Here is a 24,215-nt window from a genome sequence, read left to right as displayed (position 1 = left end):
TAACCTACTCCCCTACTCTTATTGTAGAAAACTTAGCTTCATTATCCACTTATTATGTCAGTATAAGCATTTTTGTGCATAAAGCTTCAACCTCATTGCATCTAGAATTCTCATTTAAATGCCGATTTACTAGGTGAAAAATAGTCCCGCACAGATTAAACACCCCATTCACTCTGGAATGGTTTGGTTATAATCAAATAGCCAGTCAGGGTACCCAGTAAAGGATGCTGAAGTGCACTCTGTTCCTTGGCCCTGGAGAACATCCTGGGGTCAGGGGTCCTGAATTGGAGCCCCTGATTGCCCCCTCTCCTAGTCTGACCTGGAGGGAATGGTTGGGAGACCAGGAAGGAGGTAGAAAGGTCCAGAGGGCATCAGGTCTTCCCATTTTCAAGATGGGCCTGCCAGGTGTCCATACATCATTGCTAGTGGCCTATTTGCTGGCAGGTGTCAGGACTGAAAAATGAGACCCTTGCAATGGTGCTTTGGATGAACCGGAGGCCACAAGAGCAGCCCAGAGCCTTCAGAAAAGGTATCAGGCCCCAGACCATGCGAGGGCTGGTTCTGCAGGTTTCTACAAGTAGATTCTAGCTGCTACCTAAAATGTCTCCTAATGGCCCCGCCAGCATGGCTCAATGGTTGAGCAACCTATGAACCAGGAAGTCACGGTTTGATTCCCAATCTGGGCACATGCCTAGGTTGTGGGCTCAATCCCTAGTAGGGGGCATGCAGGAGGCAGCCAATCAATGATTCTCTCTCATTACTGATGTTTCTCTCTCTCTCCCCCTCTTCCTTCTTCTCTGAAATCAGTAATAATAAAAAAAAGTCTCCTAATGGATCCTCTTTTTCCTAAGCAGGGCATTGAAAGCATTGATCAGATTGCTGGCCTGTGCCAATCTGACTTGGAGGCTGTGAGAGCGGCAGCCCGGGAAGCCACGCTGTCATTCGGTAAAGTACAGCATCAATCGTTATGTGCAGTGGGTCCTTAGCAAGGTTGTGCTGAAGCAGCCAGGGCCGGCTCTCAAAAGATGCAAATTAGCACATGAGATGGCCACTGTTAGCAACCTTTAACTGCATTTGGCCAAGGCAGGTTTCCTTCATGGTTAAGGTGGCAAGAAATGCTTTATTTCCTCCTTAAACGTCAGTTTATGTTTCTTGGGAATAAAAGCAGATTCAAGGGACATGATTCAGTAGACTCTGTCTTGGACATAAGGGTGAGGCACGAGTTGGTACCCCAATGCCCCCCGGCCCCTGAGACCCAGGTGTCAGTAATTGCTAAGGCCATCCAAGGCAGGGAACAATCTAGTGACAAATCATCTTAATATTGCAGGTGAAAAAGGACGCTTCGCTTTTGAGAAAATGGACAAACTTTGCTTAGAACAAAGAGAAGAAGCCTTTTTCCAGGAGGCAGATGTTGAAATCACAATATTTTAAAAAAAATCTCAGCCGATGAGCTCAAAGCTGGCATCTTTGTTTTTGCTGCTGCCCAGTCCTGACACAGGGGCTGAGCTGTGGATGGGGGCACGCTGTGTGTGCCCCTGAAGTGTGAGCTGGCCAGAGTTGCTCCCCCTCAGATCAGTTATAAAGCCCCAGGGCACAAGTGGGACTTTTGTATAGGAGCACACGGGCCGAGCCACTTCAACCAACCTATCAGCTTTTGGCTTTGAGAATCTGTTCCCCAGGATGCAGAGCCAGCCATGCTATGGAGTTGAGGCCTGGAATAAAAGGCTCCAAGGTGACTTTGTCTCCTTGCAAGTCAGCTGGCTCAGCACCTCTGGCTCAACAAATACTGGGACTGAGGAGGCTGGCAGGCCTATGAGCTTAATAAGGAAAGAGTGCCGTGGGTCAAGTCATTTCCACTGCAGAGAGCCAGGGGTTCTGATTCAACTCTTAACCTGAGCTGTGGCCCAAATGCCCAGTGGCAGTCTGCTGCCCATGGACCTTCTTTCCACCATGTTCAAGAGCACAAAGGAAAGCAGAAGCCTCAAGTATCACGTCAGTAAAAGCATTCACTGTGACCTCACTAAACAAAGTGAAATCCCACTTCTGAAGCAAGTCAACTTAGGGCCTAGTAAATAAATTGCTTCAGATGCCATAGTTGGTGTGAAGAAAGATTTCACTGAACAGCATGTTGTTTTAAAGACACAAAGTTAGTTTCCTGTTAAGTCTAAGACTCAAATGTGTCCTGAGCTATTGTGTTAATGATGTTGAGATAACCTGGGGTGTGCATGTGTCTATCAACAACGCCATCAGCGAACTTTGTAACTTAAACATTCTCATTTATATTTCCTATATATATTTTGTTTTTCGATTTAACTTAGTATTTATTTGATTTGTTTGTATGTTGAACTTTCTGAAATTTCAATTAAAAAGAACAATTTTTATTGGTGTTTCATTTTACCTGGAAAAAGTAAAGAGTGGTTGTTTTCAAACATCCCGCTGGGAGAAGTTGCCCCTCCTGTCCCGGAGTGCACTCGCTCCAGTGTGACACTGTGGAGCGGGTTCTCCACAGAAGTAGGCGTAGGAAAGGCAGTGTGTCCCTTGGATTCTCGTAAAGCTCCCTAGACACTCTTTCCTACCCAGACACCATGAGGTATGGCCTTTGCCTGGCCTTTTGCCCCATCTGATTTCTGTTCCAAAGTCACAAACTTAAGTTATTTTTTTTCCACACTGGCATTCCACCTCTTCATAAAAGCTTAGATGCCATTTTTTGGTATGTGAAACAGTTGGAAGTGACCATGGGTGTGGCACCACCAACCTGGCCACCACAGTGGGTATTGTGTGGTCACATGATCATGACTGTGCTTGTTTCCCACTTCCAGGATCCTGCCAGGAGGCCAAAGCATAAACAGTTCACTCAGTAGCCAGCCTTGAAACAGTCAGAAAGCCTTGAAGGATATAAGAAAATTCTTTGTACCTCTTTGCAACATTTTGCAAGTCTGAAATTATCTCAAAACAAAAAGCCAAAAAATCACTTTAGGGGAGATTTACGTTTATTTTGTACAAAAAAGGAAGACTACATGATTCTGCACATCTTACTATTCCCACGTCAATTCTACATCGAACATGACCGTACTGAGATGCGGTAACAACCCCTGGGTCTCACAGGCAGTTGGTTAAGAGGCATGTTCTTGAGGTCTGAACAGCTTTTCAAACAACTTGTACAAGTTTGTTAAGTTATCCAAGGGCCTTATGTGCCAAAGGTGGGTTCTGCTGGAGGAAGTAGGTTGAGGCAGGATGTGTTAAATGAACTTCCATTCAGGGAGAATGCCCCAGTGTATCTTGTGGAGGCCCTTGTGATTCCTACACGTGGAAACCTGTAACCCCGCTTGACAACATCTGCCTCACATTAGCAGGGGTGGAAAGTAGGGTTGTCCATTCTGGTTTAGGCCCAGTTAAGCAAAGAAATGGGAAGCACCCCAAATCCATATTCTTTAGAAAAAAAAATTTTATTGTTGCAACTAAAATGCAAACCTATCATTTTTATATGGCAAGTTGGAAAACTGTACAATTTGACAGTTCTGTGAAATCACAGAAGACCCTGAGACGCGCCCCCCGCCCCACCCCGTCATGCATCCACATATACATACACCTGAAAAGGTATTATACCAAAACACCTCGCTTTTTTTGTTTGTTTTTATTTTTGTAAAAATGGTGTATTCCATGGCCATTGTAAAAAATAATGACCTGCTGAGTAAATATTGGTTTAAGGCATATAGCAGAGCAGCTCGCTACTTCTCTAACATACGTGTAACAAGATGGAGAGCCATCTGTTTTCCAAAGATAGGAGGTTAAACCAGTATATCCATTTTGAAATGCTACTATATATACACACCCAAACTACTACATACATATACAGGACTTCAAAAACAAACAAGCCCAACTCAAAATGCTTGCAGCCTGGCACCTCAGCCTCATCCACACCTCACAAGGCTCTGCGGGGCGATGCCTCAAATGTTCCCACCACAGAATTTCTCTGCACGGGCTTCTAACACGTGAAAGGCAAAATGTGAAAATGCTGGCAAAAGAGCAGCTCATGAGCTACAGCTGCTTTTTTTTCTTGTTAAAAAAGCCACTTAATGTGGAGGTCTTAAGTTCCCCTCACAAGAAGAGTCGTGAGCACCATCAGTCCCCAGGGTTCAAGGGCAGGGGCAGACAGGCCTCTTTCAGCAAGGCCCTCCGACTGAGAAAGCAGCAGGCTGACTCCAAGGGACCGTCATCATCCAGGTTGCTTCAAGTGTGGTTTCCAACAGTTGCCTTGGTTCCAAATCACAATCTTCTCAAGAAGAGTGTGAACTTGGGATAGTGGAGGCTGATCCCAAAGGTGTGTGTGCAGGGGACCCTGCTTGCCTAAATGTCCAGAGTGTGAGGTGTGACTATGGCTTCCCATCTCCTTGGAATGTTTGAGTTACAGTGGGACCCAGCCGGACCTCACCAGGAAGTCACCAGAGTTTCATGCCAGGAATTAGGCCAATATCTTTTACTGGAAACATCCCTCCAGTGCTGAACGGCGAATAGTTCAGCAACAGTCTTAGGAACCACAGCCATGTAATGGTCTGATCATGCAAGGGGAAATTGGACTTATACACGAGGGCACTTTATAAGCAGAGATCTAAGTATTTCAAGCACGTGGTATTTGATCAGGACACAAGAAGACTGAACATGCATTCTAATACCCACGGGGAAAGTGGTGATCGAGAATAAAGTTCTAGTAGATAAAACTGGGAAGGGGAATAACCGGACAAAGTCATCTCCCGTCATGTATGTTAAATATCCAAGTGTTCATTATATATTACCCCACTGCTCTATAAACAAATGCCAAACCTCCTCTCACATTACCCCACAGTGTCATGAAATACCCACTGCTCACAGCTGTCCTCCTTCCTAGCACTGGTCTGACGCAGTGGGCTCATGGCAAAGTCATACGTTCCCAGCACTACCTGAGGGTTTATTATTGTACTTTTTGAGAAAGCCTTTCATGCAAGGCTGACATCAAAACATTTTAATACATTATTGGTTTAAGAAAATGCTAGTGCACTATGGATGCCTCTGGGGAAAAAAATAAAAAAATAAATATGGAGTGGAGAGGCTCACAACATGCAGTTTCCGTGGAGTCTCCCAGGAAATGCCATGTGCCGCCCTGCACAGGCCACCTTACTCTGTGCCACCAGCATGGGACTCTCTTCTGCTCTCCTCAAAAAAACAGGTTGTGGATCTGGTACATAAAGAAGGGGGTGGGGGGGAGTAAAATGAAAGGGGTAGTTTCAAACTACCAACAGCTGGGGAGGGTAGTTTCAGTGCAGGGCAAACATCTGCCCCGTCACACTGGCCACACTGTTGCCTGCTAGTCAGGTGTGAGCTCTGTGAGTAGAGCGGGCAGTGGGTTGGAGGTGGGTCAGATTATGTATTGTTGTTGAACAGGAACTGGAATGAAACCAAACTTTTTCAGTTGAGCCCGGACCCGCCCGGCAGAGCTGCAGACTTGGCACTACCTGACCACCCCCAAACCCTGGCCACTCCAATAAAGAGGCTTTTATTTATTTATTTTTACAATAGCCCCCACCCCTTCAAAAATCACCCTTAAGGAAAAACTGTGTGTTACTAAACCATCTGATGCACTCAAAGATGGTCACCTGAAAAGAGGTAAAATTTTAAAATGATAAAAGTCTTGTGAGGTTATTTCCATGACCAGAGTTTTGAAGCTAATCCTCCCTTCCCCTTACTTTAACAGCAACTCACTTCTCAGGTGTGGATGTCTACTGAAATGGCATTTACAGTCCAAATCAAGTGGGAACTGCTCCTTCTGGATCTCAATGGCAGGGTAAAAAGCCGGTGGCCACCCACCTGTGGTGACCTCTGACCCTGAGGCAGGGTCCTCAAGGAACCCTGTTTTGGATGGGTGCTGAGGGCAGGACATGAGCAAGATGGCTGCTACAAGAAGGGATCAATGGAGACATGAATGAGGGAAAACCAGTGGGGACACCCTGAGCAAAAGCACAAGCCAGGTTTACTAGTAAATTCCTACAGATGGCCTTTTGTTGTTTTTCTTCTTAAGTGGGAAAGCTGGCAGGACCTGGCCAAGCTCAGTGCGCACAGCAGAGGAAGTGACTGAGCAAGTCAGCGTCCTATACCCTTAAACCCTCGTCTGCAGAGGACTCTACATTCCTCCAAGTGTGGGAGTCTTTCCCTGGGAAATCAAATAGAAATTGTGTATCAGGTTACACCAGCTAAGGGTATAAGAAAGTTTCATAACTGCCTAGTCTTTTTTCCCCCCAGAAATAACAAAAAGCTGCTTTTTATAAAGGTTAAAAACAACAATGTGTTGTAATTCTATTTTTTCCCCAAAAACAAATGAAAAAAAAAAAAAAGAAAGAAAAGAAAAAAGAGAGAGAGAGAGAAAGAGATGTATTTGGCATTTTCTCTACTTACTCCTGAATAGGTTAAGGCCCTGAGATTAGATGCTTGTATTCTTGGGACCACAGGGCTCCTTAAAACCCCAGTGCATCAATCCTCAATTCTCTCGTTAGCCCTTCACAAGTTCCAGACTTTAAAACCTTTGATCTGTTTCTTCTGAGACTGGCTCAGATCCTTCCACAGCACTGAATGCTAACGCCAGGCTGTCGGCCAGTGCTTTCTGTACACATGGTCTCACCAGCACGTCCGTCAGTGAAAACATACCCTGTAGCAGAGGTACGCGCCAGCCGTGAGAACTGTGGCCATGCACATGTTGACCAGAAAGGGCTTCCAGTGAGTCAGCGCCTGGTCCTGCTCCTCCTTGGGTGGCGACGGCTCCTGGGTAGGACCTGCCCCCACGACCCGCCTTCTGACTTCAGTGTCTTGACTCGTGCTGAGGAATGAGAGGGGCAGAGATGGGTTACTCACTCTGGGGAAAACAATGGCAAAGACACTATTACGGGGGAAGGGGAAGGGAATTCTAGGAAAATGTGTGTCGCATGTATATAGACAGAGCTTAGTGCTGACATGGGTCTAGGGCCCACTTGTCACTGCCTCTTCCCAGGGGTTCAGGTGGTCCTCAGAGCTAGGGCAGGGCTCAGGAGTCCTGTGGACTCCTTAGTGATGGAGGGTGGGTAAAGGTCTGAGAAGTACAGCCACTGGTGTAAAGACAAGTGCTAACTTTGCCCTGGAGTCTGCTGTAGAATGTTCCCATTCAGATCAGGAAAGGCAATGGTGTGGCCCACATGCTTCCACACCCTCCCAGGACACCCTGATAGATGCTGATCCACAAGGCCTTTGTTGCTGCTGACATGAAGACACCACACATTCCCACGGACCCTCTGCCCACCTCTCCCAGGCCCGAATCCCAAGCACTAATCCAATCCTGCCAGGGGGACACTTTCCCAGGCGTCCTGTGCAGTCAGTCATCTAGCTGCCTTCATGATGGTGACCCAGGGGGGACAGCGTGCAGTGTTCTTGCTCCAAGGCTGTCTCAGGAGAGAATCACGGGCCCATGAGAAGCCAGGCCCTTCTTCTCCACTCCCCTCCTGCTCCAGGCCTTTTCCTTTTTTCCACCCTTGCCTCCATCAAGGAGGCCCTGGCCACAGGAAGTTCGGCCTCACACATGCATCCGTGGCCTTCCTACCCCAGCAGCATCTTGTGCCGGACAAAATCACCTGAGGCACCACCTTCCCAGGAGACAGGAGGAAGCTGCAGGAGCACTTGGTTGCAGCGCCCTCCCTACGAGGCCCTGGCACAGCACTGAAGTCTATGGGCATGTGGGCTCCCACAGGTACCCAGCAGCACTTATGTTCTTGGTACAACTCCATTTTTTTCTGGAACTCTCTGGCTTTTAGCTTCCCAAATCCCCTATTTCCCTACACAGCATCTTCATACACAGAATGTGAAAGGCACTGCTCTCTTCACAAATAAGGAAAACAGCACATAAATGCGACGTAAGTCATTTGCAGCCTGTTTCTCTCATCCTTGGCCCTCTGTAAGCCCCCGGATGGAGCACACTAGCCCACCCTGAGAATGTCAACAGAGGCCCTTGGAAACCGGGCACAGCATCCCTGAGGGACAGCCAATGACCTGTTGCTCAGCACATCACAAGGCACCTGCTCTGGGAGCCCACTGGACAAGTTTCTCTCCAGAACCAAGTCTGGTGTTTCTGTGATAAGGACCAGTTGCATGAAGGACCTGCAGACTCAGGTTCATGAGTCAGAATTGGTGCCTGGGTGAGATACTGATGATCAATTTAACCAGAGGACCCTGTGGGGTACACATGGTCACTCGCTTTCTCGGATACTGCCACCCCAATGTCCAGCCACATGAGAACAGCCAGCTCTATTCTTTAAGAGCTGCAGAGCATCCCAACAAAGGGAGAAAGAGGATTTACCTAATCCCTGGGTATATAATTGACTCATCTCTAATTTCTCACCATTACAAATGATGTCGCAACAAACACCTCTTCCTATACACTCTTTGCACATTTGTTTGAGAACTACTGTAGGCTAATTTTCTAGATACATACAAATTCTGGGTAAAAATGTGCACTCATCTTAAATTACCCTCTAAAACAGCAGGTACCAAGGACACTGCCTCCCTAGTTTCAAGTTGGAGCTAACTCCCATGCATTCTTCTTAGTTTCCACAGTGCCACCTCTTATAGGCAGCCTTCCTTGACACTCAGGGAAGGCTGCGTGTCTCTTCTCCGCGTGCACCCCATCACATCACTGACCACAGGCTCCCACTACAATTTACTGTCCCCTTCCCAACAACAGGGTCTAAAACATAGACCAGGAGCTATATTCTAGTTATCTCAGTATTTCACACGCATCAATAGGGCTGGATAATCTTTGTTTAACTATAAGGGAAGCAGCCCTGGCCGGTTTGGCTCAATAGTTAGCATGTCGGCCAAAGGGTCGCAGGTTCAATTCCCAGTCAAGGCCACGTACCTTGGTTGCAGGTTCAATCCCTGGCCCCAGTTGGGGCGGCAATGGGAATCAACCAATTGATGTGTCTCTCACATTGATGTTTCTCTCTCTCTCTCTCTCTCCCCCCTCCCTTTCATTCCCTCTAAAAAAAAAAAAATGGGAAAAAATAAATGGGTGAGGATTAAGAAAATAATAAAGAACTATAAGGAAGCAAAATGGCAATCCACTTGGGTCAAGATTTTTTAAAAAATATTTTACTGATTTTTTACAGAGAGGAAGGGAGAGGGATAGAGAGTTAGAAACATCAATGAGAAACATCGATCAGCTACCTCCTGCACACCCCCTACTGGGGATGTGCCCACAACCATGGTACATGCTCTTGACTGGAATCGAGCCTGAGACCCTTCAGTCCGCAGACCGACACTCTATCCACTGAGCCAAACCATTCAGGGCTACATGAAAAGTTTAAGTTCCCAAAAAGACCATTTTGGGGGCTGAAATCCCCTTTCTGGACTGGCTGGAAGCCTGGGGAAGGAGACTGTCATCACTGGGCAGGACGCCCAGCACACTGGACTCCTGATTCCAACCAGCACCACAAGGTGGTGCTAGAACTCCACTGAAGTTGGTCACTTCCCAGGGCCAACCTGTGGCTCTGTACCTGGGCTCCTCCAACCAGGGGAGGAGCAGGACAGTCCAGGGGCTCCATTCCCCAAGGACATAGAAGCACTGTGTGCCAACAGGAGGCTGCATCCACGGGTTTCTGGAACAGAAGGTCATTTCTCCTCACCCCCAATAAGCCAGAACCATCTCACATTACCTTTCTATGTTACAGGGGACACTTAAGGGGGTTCTGGTTTCTTCCTTGATGGGGCCATCTTCTTTATCCTCCTCGGACTCATCCTTTAACCACTGGTGGTTTGGGAAGAACTCCTTGCATTTCCCATTGTGTGGCTCCAGGATTCGTTTGGGTGGTCGGGGAGGGGGTGGGACATGCTCAGGTGGGGGCTCCAGGTCCTCGTGGGAGAGCTCCTTCCATTGCTCCTGGAAAAAGCAGCAAATGGAGCCCCATCAGTGTTTGTGCCTGTCTGCTCTGTCAGGAAATCTGTCCCCTTTCAGTGAGCAGAGGTGATGGCTTGGTGAGGGGCTATCTCTGCTTCTCGGGTCTCTAGACATACACTTGAAGATGACAGTGTTTGAATTTTTACAATGGACAGCTCCCTTCTTCAGAGACAAAAACTGAAAATCAATGAAAGCAAAAGCAATGCTGACCTGCACTGAAGAGTCTCCCATGATGAATTTGGCACCTTCGATCACAGCTAGGTAGGAGAAACGGAGCTGGTCTGCTGTCTGGATCAGTCCCATCCGAAATTTCCTCATTTCTAACAGAACTTTCTTGATATCAACAGAAGAAGGGTCTTTCCTTTTGTCCATCTAAAAGCCAGACAGGAGACACAACTCAGCCAGCCCAACTCTCCAGTGCCCACTCAGAAAAAAAATCACAGCAGGGAAGGCAGGATTCTAGAAAATGTGAGCCAGTGCAGCAAAACTGGGACCATGTAAGCAGGTGGGAAAGAATGAGAAACGGGATTATTTGGATCTTCCTGGATTTCACTGTAAAATTAAGAATATCCCTCTGAACAAAGCTATTTAGGGTAAAGCTATTTTTACAGAAGGGAAGTTGTTACAAAGGGAAGATCAAAGATCGTTTACTGAAGAGACATTACCAGAGAAGCTGTGGCCAGGCCAGAGGAGAGGTTTACAAATGGTCCCTTCTTTTCCCGGATTCTTCCAGGGCCTCCTTACCAGCAAGAGACAGGTGTCAGCAAGACAGAAGGTCCCCGACCTGCCGATGCCGGCACTGCAGTGCACCACGACTGGGCCGTGCTCCCGGCTGAGTGACCCCGACTCTCGGACTTTGAAAAGAAAGTTCAGGAACGAGGCTGGCGATTCAGGGACTCCGAAGTCAGGCCACGTGGTATAGTGGAAATGTAGGATCTCTCGAGTTTCTTTAGACTGAAAGAGAAAAATACTCATGCAGATTCTTAGAGAATTATCTGTACAGAAATCGCAGGTTCCAAGTAAGCACGAAGTGCCTCCATTCACTCTAAGAACAGCTTTAATTCTCAGATTTTCTCCCAGGAACAATGAGTCTCCCAGATCACAAATACCAAGCACCGAGGTGCCAGGCCCTGGGCTTGACACCAGACCACTGGCTGCTCCTGCTCTGACTTCACTTCCTTTAGGATGGAGGAGCCTCGCCCACCTCTTTTCTTCACTATCCCTCTCATCTCTGCTGCCTTCATGATTACAACTGATTTCTCTCTGCCCCTCAGTGACGCTGCACTGCCACCCACGATAACCATGCCATAAAGCAGCACAAGGTTGCACATGAAAGAGTGAAAACATAAACTGCGTGTATGTGGCATCAGCTCTGGGTAACTTTATCAGACTATCTGGACATCTCAGAGGATCGTCATTTTAGAAAAAAGAAAAAAAAAAAAGGCAACCAACTTCACCTCCAAAGACTGGAGGTTGCCACATGTGGCTCAATACCCAGCTGAAGAGATGATCCTGAGCATTTATTTACTTCATTTTAGTGCTGAGCACAGTGGTTCAAGGCATGTATTCCCATTATTCCCATTTTCCAGATTAGGAGACTGAGGCTCAGAGGCCAACCCTCCATTAAGTGGAGGAGCAGGAGTTTCAATCTAAGTTTGCTTGACTCGAGCCCATGTTCAGAGCCAGTTTCAGTAACTTTTTAAAATATATATATATTTTTTATTGATTTCAGAAATGAATGGAAAGGAGGAGAGAGACAGAAACATCAATGACGAGAGAGAATCATTGACTGGCTGCCTCCTGCAAGCCCCCTACTGGGGGTTGAGCCTGCAACCCAGGCATGTGCCCTTGACGGGAATCAAACCTGGGAGGGACCCTTTAGTCCGCAGGCCGATGCTCCATCCACTGAGCCAAACCAGCTAGGGCCAGTTTCAGTTACTTTTGAAAGGACCCTGGCCCATGTCCCCAAGTGTTTCTCCCCCGGCCCAGTCTGCTCACCTTGGAGCAGAAAGAAGAATGACTTCTGGTGCTGCTTCTAGCTCTGCTCCTTCCTCTGAGCCTCAGACAGTCCAGACCCAGAATGGACACCTGGTCTCCAGTAGCAATGATCAAAATGCAGTTCTCATTGGGAAGAGAGCACTCAAGAGCTTTCTAAGCTAAAGGCACACAGTAAATGGGAACCAGGCACCGGGTAAGTAAGGCCTTCAATCCTTGCAAAAGTGGGCATAGGAAGAAGGTTTGAAGGAACCATGCCAGCCTTGAGGGTCTCCTACAAAGCAGTGCCAAGGACCATGGCAATGCCTAGGTCACCTGGACAGCAGCTGATGGAGAACGGCTTCAGGCCAGAGACCCATTTACTAACACTCTCTTCCTTTATGTGGCAAATGTCCACAACATGTCTATCGTGTGCCAGCCACCATGAGGTAAAGATACAACCCTTGCCCTTCCAGAGCTTACAACTTAGTTATAACAACTTTCCCTGACTCTAGTGTGATGAAAACGAATGAAAGGACCTATAATAAACACCAATGACCTAAAATCAGAAAAGACTACCTACATTCAACCCTGCCATTGCATACACTGCTATCTTTCTATAGAACAGGGAGAAATCTACCTATGACATTAGGGTAATTTATAGAATCACTAGAGGCCTGGTGCGCGAAATTCGTGCAAGGGGCTTGGCCCTCATGACCCCGCCCATTGGTCGTTCTGGAATGTCGTTCGGAATGTTCCACCGTCTGGTCTACTTAGCATATTAGCTCTTTATTATATAGGATACTAAGCAATTTCATTCTTTCCTCCCTAGCAAATGATCTCCTAATATTTTACTGGCTTAAAAAAGAAATGCCTCTTCTATTTTTTAGGGAAAGAAAAGCACTTAATATATATTTAAAAGTATGCTAAAAGTGAATAATCTCTTTTAATCCTAAAGATGATATGGGTTATCTCTTGTTTATACCCTCCCTCACACCTGCCCAGCTTGTTCTCAAGGAATTCATTCTAGAGCTGTGCTTGAACAGATACACATGTCTGAGAAGAGACTTTTTAAAAACAAAGCCTGTTAGAGCAAACAGATCCTCCTAACTAACACTGAGGCCTCTGAGTGGCTGTATCTGCTCCCCCACCAACACAGCACAAACCTCTTCTGCTCCGTCCAAATTCCGTTTCCCTCAACAAGCAGGAGAAATATTCTCAAGAGTTTACCAGAAGTCACTCTTAATATATCGGGCTTGCAAATGCTCAAAAGCATTTTAAAAAGTCTACTACATAATCCTTCAGGCACATTCCAGCCTGCTGCCAACATTACTCCTGAAAATCCTCCATAAATCACTCCCTTGAGCCTCCGTGCATGGCTAGGGCAGGGCTCACAGCTTGAGCTATCACAGAGGGAGAAGAGAGAGAGCACTCAGATAAACCACACTGCTGCATTCCTCAAAAGCCACGCGATTTTAACCTGTTCTCTACTTCACAGTGACCTGCGCTATGTTCTCCACCTTACTTCAACTACTAAATTCAGCAGCTGGAGTCATGACTGGAGAGCACCTAAGCAGCAAATGTAACTCAGACTCAGATCCTTACTTTTTAACACCGCCCGAAAGCCCCAATCCATGTGATTCCCACCCCCGACTTTGCCTTTAACTGGTCATCTGTCTTTAACTGGTCAACTCCTAGAATGATCCCATGTGACTTCAACCCCACAGCACTGCTAACCCTTCCTGAGCACATGCTCTAGGCCTGGTGTTGCTCTAACACTTCACATATATTACCTCCTCCAACCGTCAGAAAACTGAGACATGGTGAGCCATATGCCCCTTGCCCAGAGACTGACAGTTTGATATGGTGGGCCAGGATCAACCCCAGGCACTCTAGTTCCAGAAGGTAGTGGCTGACCACCTCGATTGGGCATGTCCCCAGGAACTGCCTTGAGCTATGGGCTCCTCAGAGAGATGGCTCCAGGTGAGCGATTCAGAATCCTCAGGGGTAGGGCCTTCTGTGGTGCTGTTTCTTAGCACAGTGTCTTGCCATGTTCCAGCACCACCATTTACTAATAGCCAGCCTTTGGTATTATCAATTCTTCCCACAACAAATCAACCTAAGACCTTACCTAGAAAACTTACACTGGCTATGAAACTTATGAAACTGGGCTGAGCCCTAGAAGGACCCTTTCCCCTTTCTTCAGAAGAAAGGCCGCAGACAATGAAAGAAGGCAGCATGCTCTGCTGGTATTTAACCTGCAGGCTTCCCTTTCAATCCTCTGCAAAGGCAGGAACAGATAAGTTTTAGATAAGAAACTCCCCTCTCCTAAGAACTGGTGTGACCTAATGTTCAAGTTTAGAGAGTGAGCTCCATGGGAAAAGAGGTATATAAGACCCCTCCCTTGCCACTCAAGACATCTCTGATGATCTGGTAAATAAGCAGGTAAGGTCTGCTCACCATAGTGCCAAAACCACATCTTGCTCAGGGTTTACAAAACCAGGAAAACTGGAATTGGGTAATTATCACCCAAAGAAAAATAAATCTCAACCAGTAACCGTGTGAAATAGTTAAGAACATGCCATACTTACTGTTAGGTTTTCCAATTCTAGTTGTCGTACTGTGTAATATGACTTAATATCTTCAGAGATCAATGTTAATTTCAAATTTGTGTCTTCAAAGATCATTTCTTTTTCTTCTTTTTGTGGCCAGTACTGTGCACATTTTAACTAGGGGAGAAAATAACAATGAATTACTATAAGCAAATGACTGTTTTCCTATGACAGAAGGTTCGAAGTACCTTCCACGAACTTGAAGAAAACCCAAAGGCCTGAGGTTTTCTGACCCTGGAAGTCACCATCAGCATAACCTGCCTTCCTTAGGGGAGATGGGGTGGGGCCTGTAAAGATCGAGCCAGGGCTAGTTGTGCAGGCAGGGTAGACTTCCAAAGCCAGCAGCTCCCTGGTAATCAGACAGTGAGGTGTTTCACCGATCAGATCCTTTTCCTATCACCTACGAGGGGAAGCCATATTACACAAAACGTTCAGTCTCTCGCAAAGTACTTTATGTAATCATTTCAAAGACTGCCAGGAATCTGATCAGTGCTGTTGGCATAGTGCAGATACCTTACCCTGGGGAAAATAACAGGCTAATTGAAAACATGGCTAGAAGAGACCATGTGAAACACTTTGAAAGGTTGAAGGACTGTTATTACGTGAAAACTATTTAGCAATGGTTTAGAGAGGGGCTCCTCCAAGGCATGGGATCACCCACTACCTCATCCTGCACTTTCATTCTGCTTTGCTTCAGTTCAGAAAAACACTATTGATGTTCTAGCCTAATAATTTCAGAAACTACTTGATGGTCTTGAATAACCTTTTCTTTAAAGCAAGTAAAATTCTAAAGATTTGGTTTCATTTAGAGTTTAAGAATTTGACTCAAATTTTATGGTATACTTTGCTTGAACTAAATTTCTGCGCCAGTGCCTATCATTTCTGCTTGCTGATAACTGTTCTGGTCAAAAACAGCTGGAGGATGAGAGCTCAGCTGTCTATGAGCCAGGACTGATAATGTATCTAGACAGATGGAACCTCAAAGACGTTATGGTTTCCATAGAATAAAGTATCAGTGTGTGCAAATAGCTCTTTGGGAAATGGTATAAATTCAAGACACTTGTAATTCAACATGCGGTCACCCACTCAACACCTCCTTCAAGGCAAAGGATGGTTGTGTCTGAAATGCCACAGTAAGTGGAGGGAGTCCCTACAGGGCCAACTGTCTATCAGGACAGATTGTTCATGCCCAGCAGTGACAAGATGGCCAAAGGGAAGTGCTGAGGAGAAAATGCTATGGATGTGCCCTGGGAATTCAGAAGAGGTAAATGTTTCAGGCTGGCTGAGGTTATGGGAAAGAGATCAGAGAAGGCTCAGTGGAAGAAGCAGGCTCTGACAGAGGTATTTTGGAAGGATGTCTAGGATTACCTAGGCACAGACTACAAAGAAGCCCATCTCAGAGGAGCAGTGGAAGACGGGGCCAAAGGAGGCCCCAGACCACAGTGCCTCTGGCAGCAGGCCTGGGAACCTGTGGTATCACCTTGGCAATGAGGAGCCAGGAGGCTCTTGAGGATGATGAACACAGAACCACAAATGCCCATCGATCCTGCTCTGCTAAATCTGCACACTACCAAAAAACAAAGCAAAAACAGAAACAAATCAAGAATACCAGCATGCAATGCCAACACAACATCTAACTCCACGGTCCCCAAACAGAAGGCTAATAGGGCTTTCTAAGAGCCTGGACACAGGCCTGTTTGAAATTCTTGGCCAGCTTCACCCCTGTCACCCTCCCCCCTACATTGATGATGAACTGCCAAAGATAAACTAACCTCTGGAATGGGGCCAATCTGTCAGCATTGAGGCAATTCTGCCTCTCAGGACACAGAAACATTAACGAATGGCAAGACCCATGCTTGGCCAAAGTAGGTGGGGCAGCTGAAAGCAAGACTTTAGAAGACCTTTAAAGGATGCATTTATTTCAACATGTCAAATAATTAGACCTATGTAATCCCTTAAGGCCCCAGAAACAAAGTGATTGTCTGGGCAAGTTCAAAACCATGTTTGCTGGCATGAGCACCCAACACGGCAAGTGCAGAGAGAATGGAATAAAGGAGCAGAGACATAGAATGGCCAGTCACCAAGAGGCCAATGTTTTCATGTCTCATGGGCAGGGAAGATGAGTTTTTAAATCCCACCTCCATACAGCAAGCACCCACTAAAGCCTAATAAATCTCTGTAATTTGGGTAAAGACCAAGGCTCTGGAACTCTACAACTGAGGAATTCTGGCAATCCTGTGTCAATCAACTGATGTTTACTTTTGAGAACTCTTAGGCATCTACAGTAACATGCCATACTCTGCTCTGTCATTTCCTGTATAAATTTTGTTTTGGATACACAAAATAAAACAAAAAATAAGCACAAGCTCACTACTTCATGTTATCCTATTGAATAGAAATATATGACCTGAAAAGAAGATTTAATTAGAAAGCAGTCTTTCACCAGGATTCCAACTGAGGTATCCCTTGGATCGGCAACAAACAGCAATGTGGCAGTATTGTCCTAGTTGCTGTTACTGCCATGAAGGCAGATGTGAGTGAGTGTGTGTATGTGTGAAAGAGAGAAAAAGAGAGAGAGTGCCCTTGGGACCTCCTAAAGCAAAATAGCTAGGCAACCTGAAGAAAAATCTATGAAAGTCATCTGGGTGACCCTGTGACAGTCCATTTGGCTTTTCCAAAGAATGATGAACACAGAGAACTAAGCAGAGCATGAGAGAGATGGATGAGCCCCAAAAGCACCTGAATTCAAACAGCACCTTTACTAGGGATTTCAGGAGAGACATAAGCCATACTTCTGGAATAACAAGTTAAACTCACCTTGTTTATTTCCCCTGCCTAAACAACAATCCCAATCCTACATACATATCACATTCTACATTGACATGCCTACAGTTAATACTGAAATCAAATCAATGTGGCCATTTGCATGACCACAGTCTAACACACACAATCATTTTCTGCACACTGTTTTCCAGGAAGCACAGGGTCCCAAAGGGTAACAGGCAGGCTTGCCAAAAATAAGAAGAGAACATCCTACAATATTTGGTGAAGGAAGGAAACCAGAAAACAAACATACATAAAATGGAAACGCTCTGCAAACTGGCTTTTACCACGGCTGTGAGGATAGTTTATAATTAGATTAGCTGAGCAAATAAGACGTTGCATTTTCTTATACTTTTTGCCAGTCAGTCCTTACGGGATGATACTGTTGATGCCAAATGAAAATGTCAAATCATATGCTGCTTTTCATGCTCAAATGACCCTGAGTGAAAACAGTTAGTATAAAGGAAAGTAGGGACTACGTCATGTTATCACAATAAACTATAACAAAACCAACCAGCCATGTTGTCGTAATGGTCGACATAGCAATCTAAGGATAAGGTTGTTATAGTGGATCTACGGTTCATTTATGGTCAGCCATGGGCGGGAGACAATCAAGAGCAAGGCCTGGTGACGAACATGTAACTACAGTGCTGGGACACTGCTCCTTGTTGTACTGTGACAATGTTAGTTAAAGCAAACCGTGTGCAAACAACAAAGAGGTTTTACCCGAACTTTTAGCAACAAGTAAATTAAAGTAAATGCTATCATATTTGGTGATTTTTAAATAAATAAGTCTTGATTTAAAACTCCCACCCTTCACATCATCTAGAACAGTCAACCAGGGACAATTGCCTCCCAAAGGATAACGAACAATGTCAGGAGACAATTTTGCCACAACTGGGGGTGGGGTTGCTGCTGGCGCCTCAAGGGTGGAGACCAGGGATGCCACAGCCCTATGCAAGCAGTGCCCAGCCTGAAAATCCCCGAATGGTGATCTGTGTTGAACACCCGCAAAGGCCACCATGTTTCACTTTCCCTTGGGGAGAGTGTGTGCTGTGGGAACCTAATGTTTTGTTTCTTTATTCAAAATTGCTGACAAGAGTGGTGACAGGTAGGGGCTTCCTTCACATTTGCAACTTCACATTTTACTAATCATGCCAATGAAGCAGGAAAAACCACTTTCACTGAAAAAATGACAAAATTATTTCATCAACGTCAACACAAAGGTAAGTGCTTCATTACTATTGAGCAAATAAGTAGTTTCCTTTAAGAATAGGGGACAGAAGTAACATACAAGATTTTAAACACATGCTGTAGTAAGAGGATTATCTGCTGTAACTGAGACCATTTCTCCTGAGGGAGGAGCAGAGAGGCTTTGTGGTGAATGCCTCCCGTTTTCATTGCTGAAGTTTCCTTTGATGTGTTACTTCTTTTTACTCTCTAGGGCCATGACTGTGCTTTCTTTGGAGAAGTGGCTTCTTTGGAGCCTTCATGTTCTTTTGGCAAGCCACACCTGTGTCCCAAGGTGGTTGGGACAGCTGGGAGAGCTGTGCCCAGCAAAGCCCGGGAGAGCACAGTACTGGCACCTGGCAGGCCCAGCACACCCAGTTCTCTACTCCTGAACACCAGGTCATAGAAGAATCCTCAGCTCACCTTCTCCTGGGGCCTAACCTCTGAGGCTGGAGAGCCCCAGCTGAGCCGTGTGTCGGGGGAGAAGGGAAGGACCTGGGTAGTGGGGAGATGGCGTCTGTTTGCTATGTTGAATACCACACTTATGCTGGGCATGCATGGAGTCTTACATGGAGACAGGCTTTTAACAGGCAATCCTGCAGAATAAGCTGTGTAGGAAGGGAAGGCATCACAAGCCACGGCTGACCAGAGGGGAAGCAATCTGAGGACACCTGGGAGTGGGGTGAGGGTGGGCACTGTGATTCAGACTCCTTAGCCTAGAGAACATGGTAAGCTGGCAAGAAACTTAACAAGAAAAAAGAAAAAAAGGTTTGTTCTGGCTGGAGTCGGAGGTGGGAGAGTGGGGTCCAAGTTAACTGGGGCCCAACCACACTCAATATCACGCTAGACCCTGTAGCCACCTTCCCTATTACTGGGAGGCAGGAGGAGCCCCAGAAGGGTTTTCAGAGGGAAGAAGTGTGGTAAGACTGGGTTTAGAAAGGCCATTCTGGATGCAGGTTCAGAACAGACAGGGGAGAGGTTAGAAAGCAGGGTGGTGGGGATGGCTAAAGGGACAGATGCACGGGTGATGGCCTGAACAAACACACACCTTTAGTCCACATACTAGACTAAGGAATGTTTTGAGAGGTGCAAAGAACTTAGAAGAAAGGGTAACACAAATCCTGAAGTAAATGCATAAGCTGATAGTGTCCACATTGAAGAGTGTGGCCAGGAGCCAAGCGGCTGGGATTTTACAGAGGCAAATACAGAGTCCAGCCGTTCCCACAGCCAAAAAAGCTAATGTGAAGACACAGTAGCCTTTCAAAACAAAACTATGCTTCCACAGCTCCATAATGCACGGCAGCAGCGCAGGAACCCCAGGTGAGGGTGAAGCAGAGCACACACATCAGACTCTGAAGAGAGAGCCCTAACTGGTGTGGCTCAGTAGAGTGTCAGCCCTCGGACTGAAGGGTCCCAGGTTCGAGTCTGGTCAAGGGCACTTATCTTGGTTGCAGGGTCGATCCCCAGCTCTAGTTGGGGCCGGTGTGGGAAGCAACCAATTGATGTCTCTCTCACATCGATGTTTCTCTCTCCATCTCTCCTCCTCCCTTCCATTCTGTCTAAAAATCAATGGAAAAATATCCTCAGGTGAGAATTAACAACAACAACAAAAAAACAAAACAACTCTAGAGAGAAGCTCACTGATGGCGGGTGGGAAGGGGACAGGGCAATTTTACCTTTGTCTCTCTTACTAATTCACTTATTTATCTGACTTGTTTATAATAAACATGTATTTACATAGTACCTCTTTAATTTTTTAAAATAAAAGACACTATGTAAAAGAAATCTAAAAGCAATTCAAAGAAGCAAACGTAGAGAAACTGTTAACATTGTGGAATGACACAGGCAGACAGTGATTTAAGAATAGGTAAATGCACACTTACCGATCCCTTCTCCATCACTCTGTTGAGCATGACCACGCCCCTGCTTTTCTGCTCCCACACCATCTCCCAAAAGTGACCACACGTATTAGGCAAAGGGCCCTGCAAAAACACAACCCACAAAGTGCATGCCATTTACACAGAAACATACTCCAGTGCAAGCTCACCATTGGCAACTAGCAGATAACAGTGCTCTGAGGCAGAGTTGTGGCAGAGGCTGGGACAGAGATCCAACTCTCCCTGCCTAGTGGTCAGTAACCACCATTCTATTTTCTAACACATGGTGAAAGGTCATTTCCACATCTCAGGGCTGGTCAACAGGGGAGAAAAAACACTGATTCTGATTTCTGGTTTAGGCTGGTCAGTCAAGGGGCTCCACTAAGACCAACCTATTAGGCAAAACTACCAGGTGCAGAAGAATATTAAGCAAAACTAGTGGGTATGGGGAAGTGACCAACGGCAATTGGTTCCAGTTCCAATCACTTATCTGTGTGACCTTGGACAAGTCACTTCACTTCTAAAGTCTCACTCTCTACTTATCTCAGTTGACTAAGCACAGCATCTACTCATAGGGGTTTGAAAATTAACTATGTTCACATATATCAATGCCTTCCCACAGTACCTAGAACATAGTAAACAACCAATGAGATGTTAGCTATTATTATTACTGTTAGTAATAGTAAACCTGATCATAAACAGCCTTCATCCTTGGACCATGGAACGTAAGAGATGTGGACAACACAAATGGTCAGTCAGGTGGCCTAAGGGTCATGACCGAGTGACTGCCAAGCAGCTGGCCTGTCTCACTCTAGCCCACCTACAAAGGGCATAGATGTTTAGTGAGTACAAGGGTACAAGTGCTTCAAGTTTGTCTGTTTTCAGTAAGACCTGGAAGGGACATCACCTATGACCTCCATGTCAGAATAAGTCATCTCCTCCAGCACTAGAATGGTTTCCATTCTTACCCATTTTCATCCAATTTCTCCTTATTCTTTACGTGTTTTCCCTTGGAGTCTCACCACACTTTCTTTGCCCAGGCAAACCATTAGTGCTCTCCTTTTCTTTTCTGAACTCATCTCAGACTTGCTGTCTGACCCAAAAGTCTGCACTCCACGTACATGCCGTAGGGCTCACACAACAGGGATTACATGTGTAACCCTTTCTTCCAACTAGCAGAAAAGTGGCTCCTGGAATCACATGGCCTCCTGGCTGGCCACCCAGGCCTTTCAATCTCTGACCTGAGCACGAGGATCCCTCACTGGGCCTTCCACAGATGCAGCTCTCTGGCTCTGGTTACCAGTTGTTGCCTTCCCTACCCTCCAACATCACTCCAGCTTCAAATGGGTCTGAGGGATTAAATATCACCTAGGATCTGAAAGGAGCCTGGCTGGTGTTGCTCAGTGGTTGAGTATCGACCCATGAACGAGGAAGTCATGGCTCAATTCCTGGTCAGGGCACATGCCTAGGTTATGAGTTCGATCCACAGTAGGGGGCCTGCATGAGGCAACTGATGATTATCATCATTGAGAAATAGAAATATTTCTCTCTCTCTCTCCCCCTCTCCCTTCCTCTGTAAAATCAATTTAAAGAACCAGAAGATCTGAAAGGATACATACCAAACTTAGCCAACACTTCATGGGGGAGGTGAAGGTGGGCACTGTTGACATTATTCTCTACACTTCTATACCTCTGATTTTTAAAAAGACTTGTATTATTTGCATAATGAACAATAATGAAAATTAAAAAACAGGCAGGGTTTTCTTGGTTTGGTGGTTTGGAAAATGTTTGTCATACTATCTAGAGGTGCAACTTTTGGGGTTAGGCTGCTTTAATCCCTTTTGTAAATCCCAGGGCAGTGGTCGGCAAACTCATTAGTCAACAGAGCCAAATATCAACAGTACAAAGATTGAAATTTCTTTTGAGAGCCAAATTTTTTAAACTTAAACTTCTTCTAACGCCACTTCTTCAAAATAGACTCGCCCAGGCCGTGGTATTTTGTGGAAGAGCCACACTCAAGGGGCCAAAGAGCCGCATGTGGCTTGCGAGCCGCGGTATGCCGACCACTGTCCCAGGGCAAAGGGAGACCATGTCAGCAGCTAGATACATCTGTGGTACCACCCTTCAAACAGACAGAACTTCAGATGTGCCAAGTAATTGTCGGGGCAAAGGGGTGGTAAAGACAGGATGCAAAAGTTTCCATGGTGATTTTTTCGTTCCATTTGACTATACACCTTATGAATCTTTGCTTTGGGCTTCCTGACCCCACACAAAGTTGAATGGCAGAAATCAGAAAGTAAGACTTGACTTCTTCTGAAAAGAGAAGTTCCCAAGAAGCCACTTTTGCCTCAACCTCTTCCCACCAGCTTGACACCACAAAGGATCTTCCTCCTTATCACCCCACCCCAACCATCCCAGTAAAGGCCTGTCCCCTATTCATATACCAAGGACTTACTCAATAGCCCCCAGAAGAGAACACTGCATGGCTGATGTTCCATACATTAAAACTGGGAGGCATCTGGGCTGATTATGGCCATGGACATAGGGAACTGGGACAGGACAAAAAGGGGCAGAGAAGAAGGGCTGCGACTTATATGCCCTCATCTAGCTCCCTGCCCCAAAAGCAGCCCTTTGTTCATAGTGCTTTCTGGCTTCTCCATAATTTTAATTTCCAAATATTAGGCAGAATTCTGATGTTCAAAATCACCCTACAACTCAAAGCCATATACAAGATTGATAAACTGATATGGAATAAGAAAACAAAAAGAGAGAAACTTAGTTTAGACTAACTTACAGGTAACAGAATAAGACTTGAGAAAATTAATCAAAAAGAATTTCCTTTATCCCCATTCCCAGAAACCCATTGTTTTGGGCCTTATACCAGTAAATGTTTCACAAGAATATCAATTATTAAACCATTTTTATGATCCTTTCCATAAAGATGCCAAAGCCAATGGGAATTTTAAGTGATTTTGCATCCTTGTTCACATAGTCTAATGGTTTTTTTCTGAACCAAAAAAGGAGGACCATGCCACAGAATTCTGAATGGATATCTGGACAAAAGTTCCTAGTAACTACTACTCCTCTAAGATTTCCATGAGAAGCATTCAATGCTCTGAGGCACTTATGGAATCAATACAGGTACAGGCCCTTCTCTAGCCATGGCTCTGCTTCCTCTGTGAACAGACCACAGGCAATTCTGCATTTAAATGCTGTTTCTCATAAGCCCAGCAATGTCATACTTCTCAGAAAGATTAGTGTTACAACCAAACTGAATCTCTGAAGGAGGATTTTTTCCTATCTTGTTGCTTTTATGGGTGGTTTAAAACCTGAGCTTCTAAAGAATGTGGCTGATTTTGTTTGAGGTGTAGTAACAGAACTCTAAAATGCTTCAATTGACATCAAGTAAGGCAAAAACCATTAAAAAAAATTCAGACAATCCTGGGTTTACCTGGGTAAGAATGTAACTTCTCTGCGCTTCTTCCATTTTTATCAAACTAGCATTGATATAGTCGTTATCTTCTTGATGTAGTTTAATCCGACTATGGTCAACTGAAAGGCAAATCAGAACTCAGAGGTTAATCTTGGACGACCAAAGTGTCTACACAGGCATTGCACCCATAGGGAAAGCAAAGAAGTTGAGTTGGTAGCATTAAGGGCATTCACATTGGCTGAGGCAATGCCTTCTAAATGGAAACATTTAATATGGGGGTAACTTTCAGAAAGTGTCTGAAACCTAATACTAAATAGCAA

The 24,215-nt window shown here is 45.6% G+C and overlaps 2 protein-coding genes across 2 annotated transcripts in view; one reads left to right on the top strand and one right to left on the bottom strand.

Moving 5' to 3' along the window:
* RIPOR3 (RIPOR family member 3) overlaps positions 1-2,397 on the top strand; it is a 67,813-nt gene extending 65,416 nt beyond the window's left edge. Inside the window, exons 21-22 of the mRNA XM_080684015.1 lie at positions 855-945; positions 1,328-2,397. Coding sequence (XP_080540141.1) covers positions 855-945; positions 1,328-1,431 — 195 coding nt within the window. The 3' untranslated portion in view covers positions 1,432-2,397. The remainder of the gene's footprint in view (positions 1-854; positions 946-1,327) is intronic.
* Positions 2,398-3,423: 1,026 nt separating this feature from the next.
* The window catches only part of PTPN1 (protein tyrosine phosphatase non-receptor type 1), a 70,140-nt gene continuing 49,348 nt past the window's right edge, over positions 3,424-24,215 (bottom strand). The window contains exons 3-10 of the mRNA XM_080684016.1: positions 23,914-24,014; positions 20,469-20,567; positions 14,512-14,649; positions 10,691-10,900; positions 10,157-10,318; positions 9,705-9,928; positions 6,676-6,844; positions 3,424-6,184 (exon numbers count right to left, since the gene is read on the bottom strand). Of these exons, the coding sequence (XP_080540142.1) occupies positions 6,155-6,184; positions 6,676-6,844; positions 9,705-9,928; positions 10,157-10,318; positions 10,691-10,900; positions 14,512-14,649; positions 20,469-20,567; positions 23,914-24,014 (1,133 nt within the window). The 3' untranslated portion in view covers positions 3,424-6,154. The remainder of the gene's footprint in view (positions 6,185-6,675; positions 6,845-9,704; positions 9,929-10,156; positions 10,319-10,690; positions 10,901-14,511; positions 14,650-20,468; positions 20,568-23,913; positions 24,015-24,215) is intronic.

The sequence above is a fragment of the Plecotus auritus genome (assembly GCF_963455305.1).
Source record: "Plecotus auritus genome assembly, chromosome: 8".
Taxonomy (NCBI): domain Eukaryota; kingdom Metazoa; phylum Chordata; class Mammalia; order Chiroptera; family Vespertilionidae; genus Plecotus; species Plecotus auritus.
This window is presented reverse-complemented; position numbering and strand designations above follow the sequence as displayed.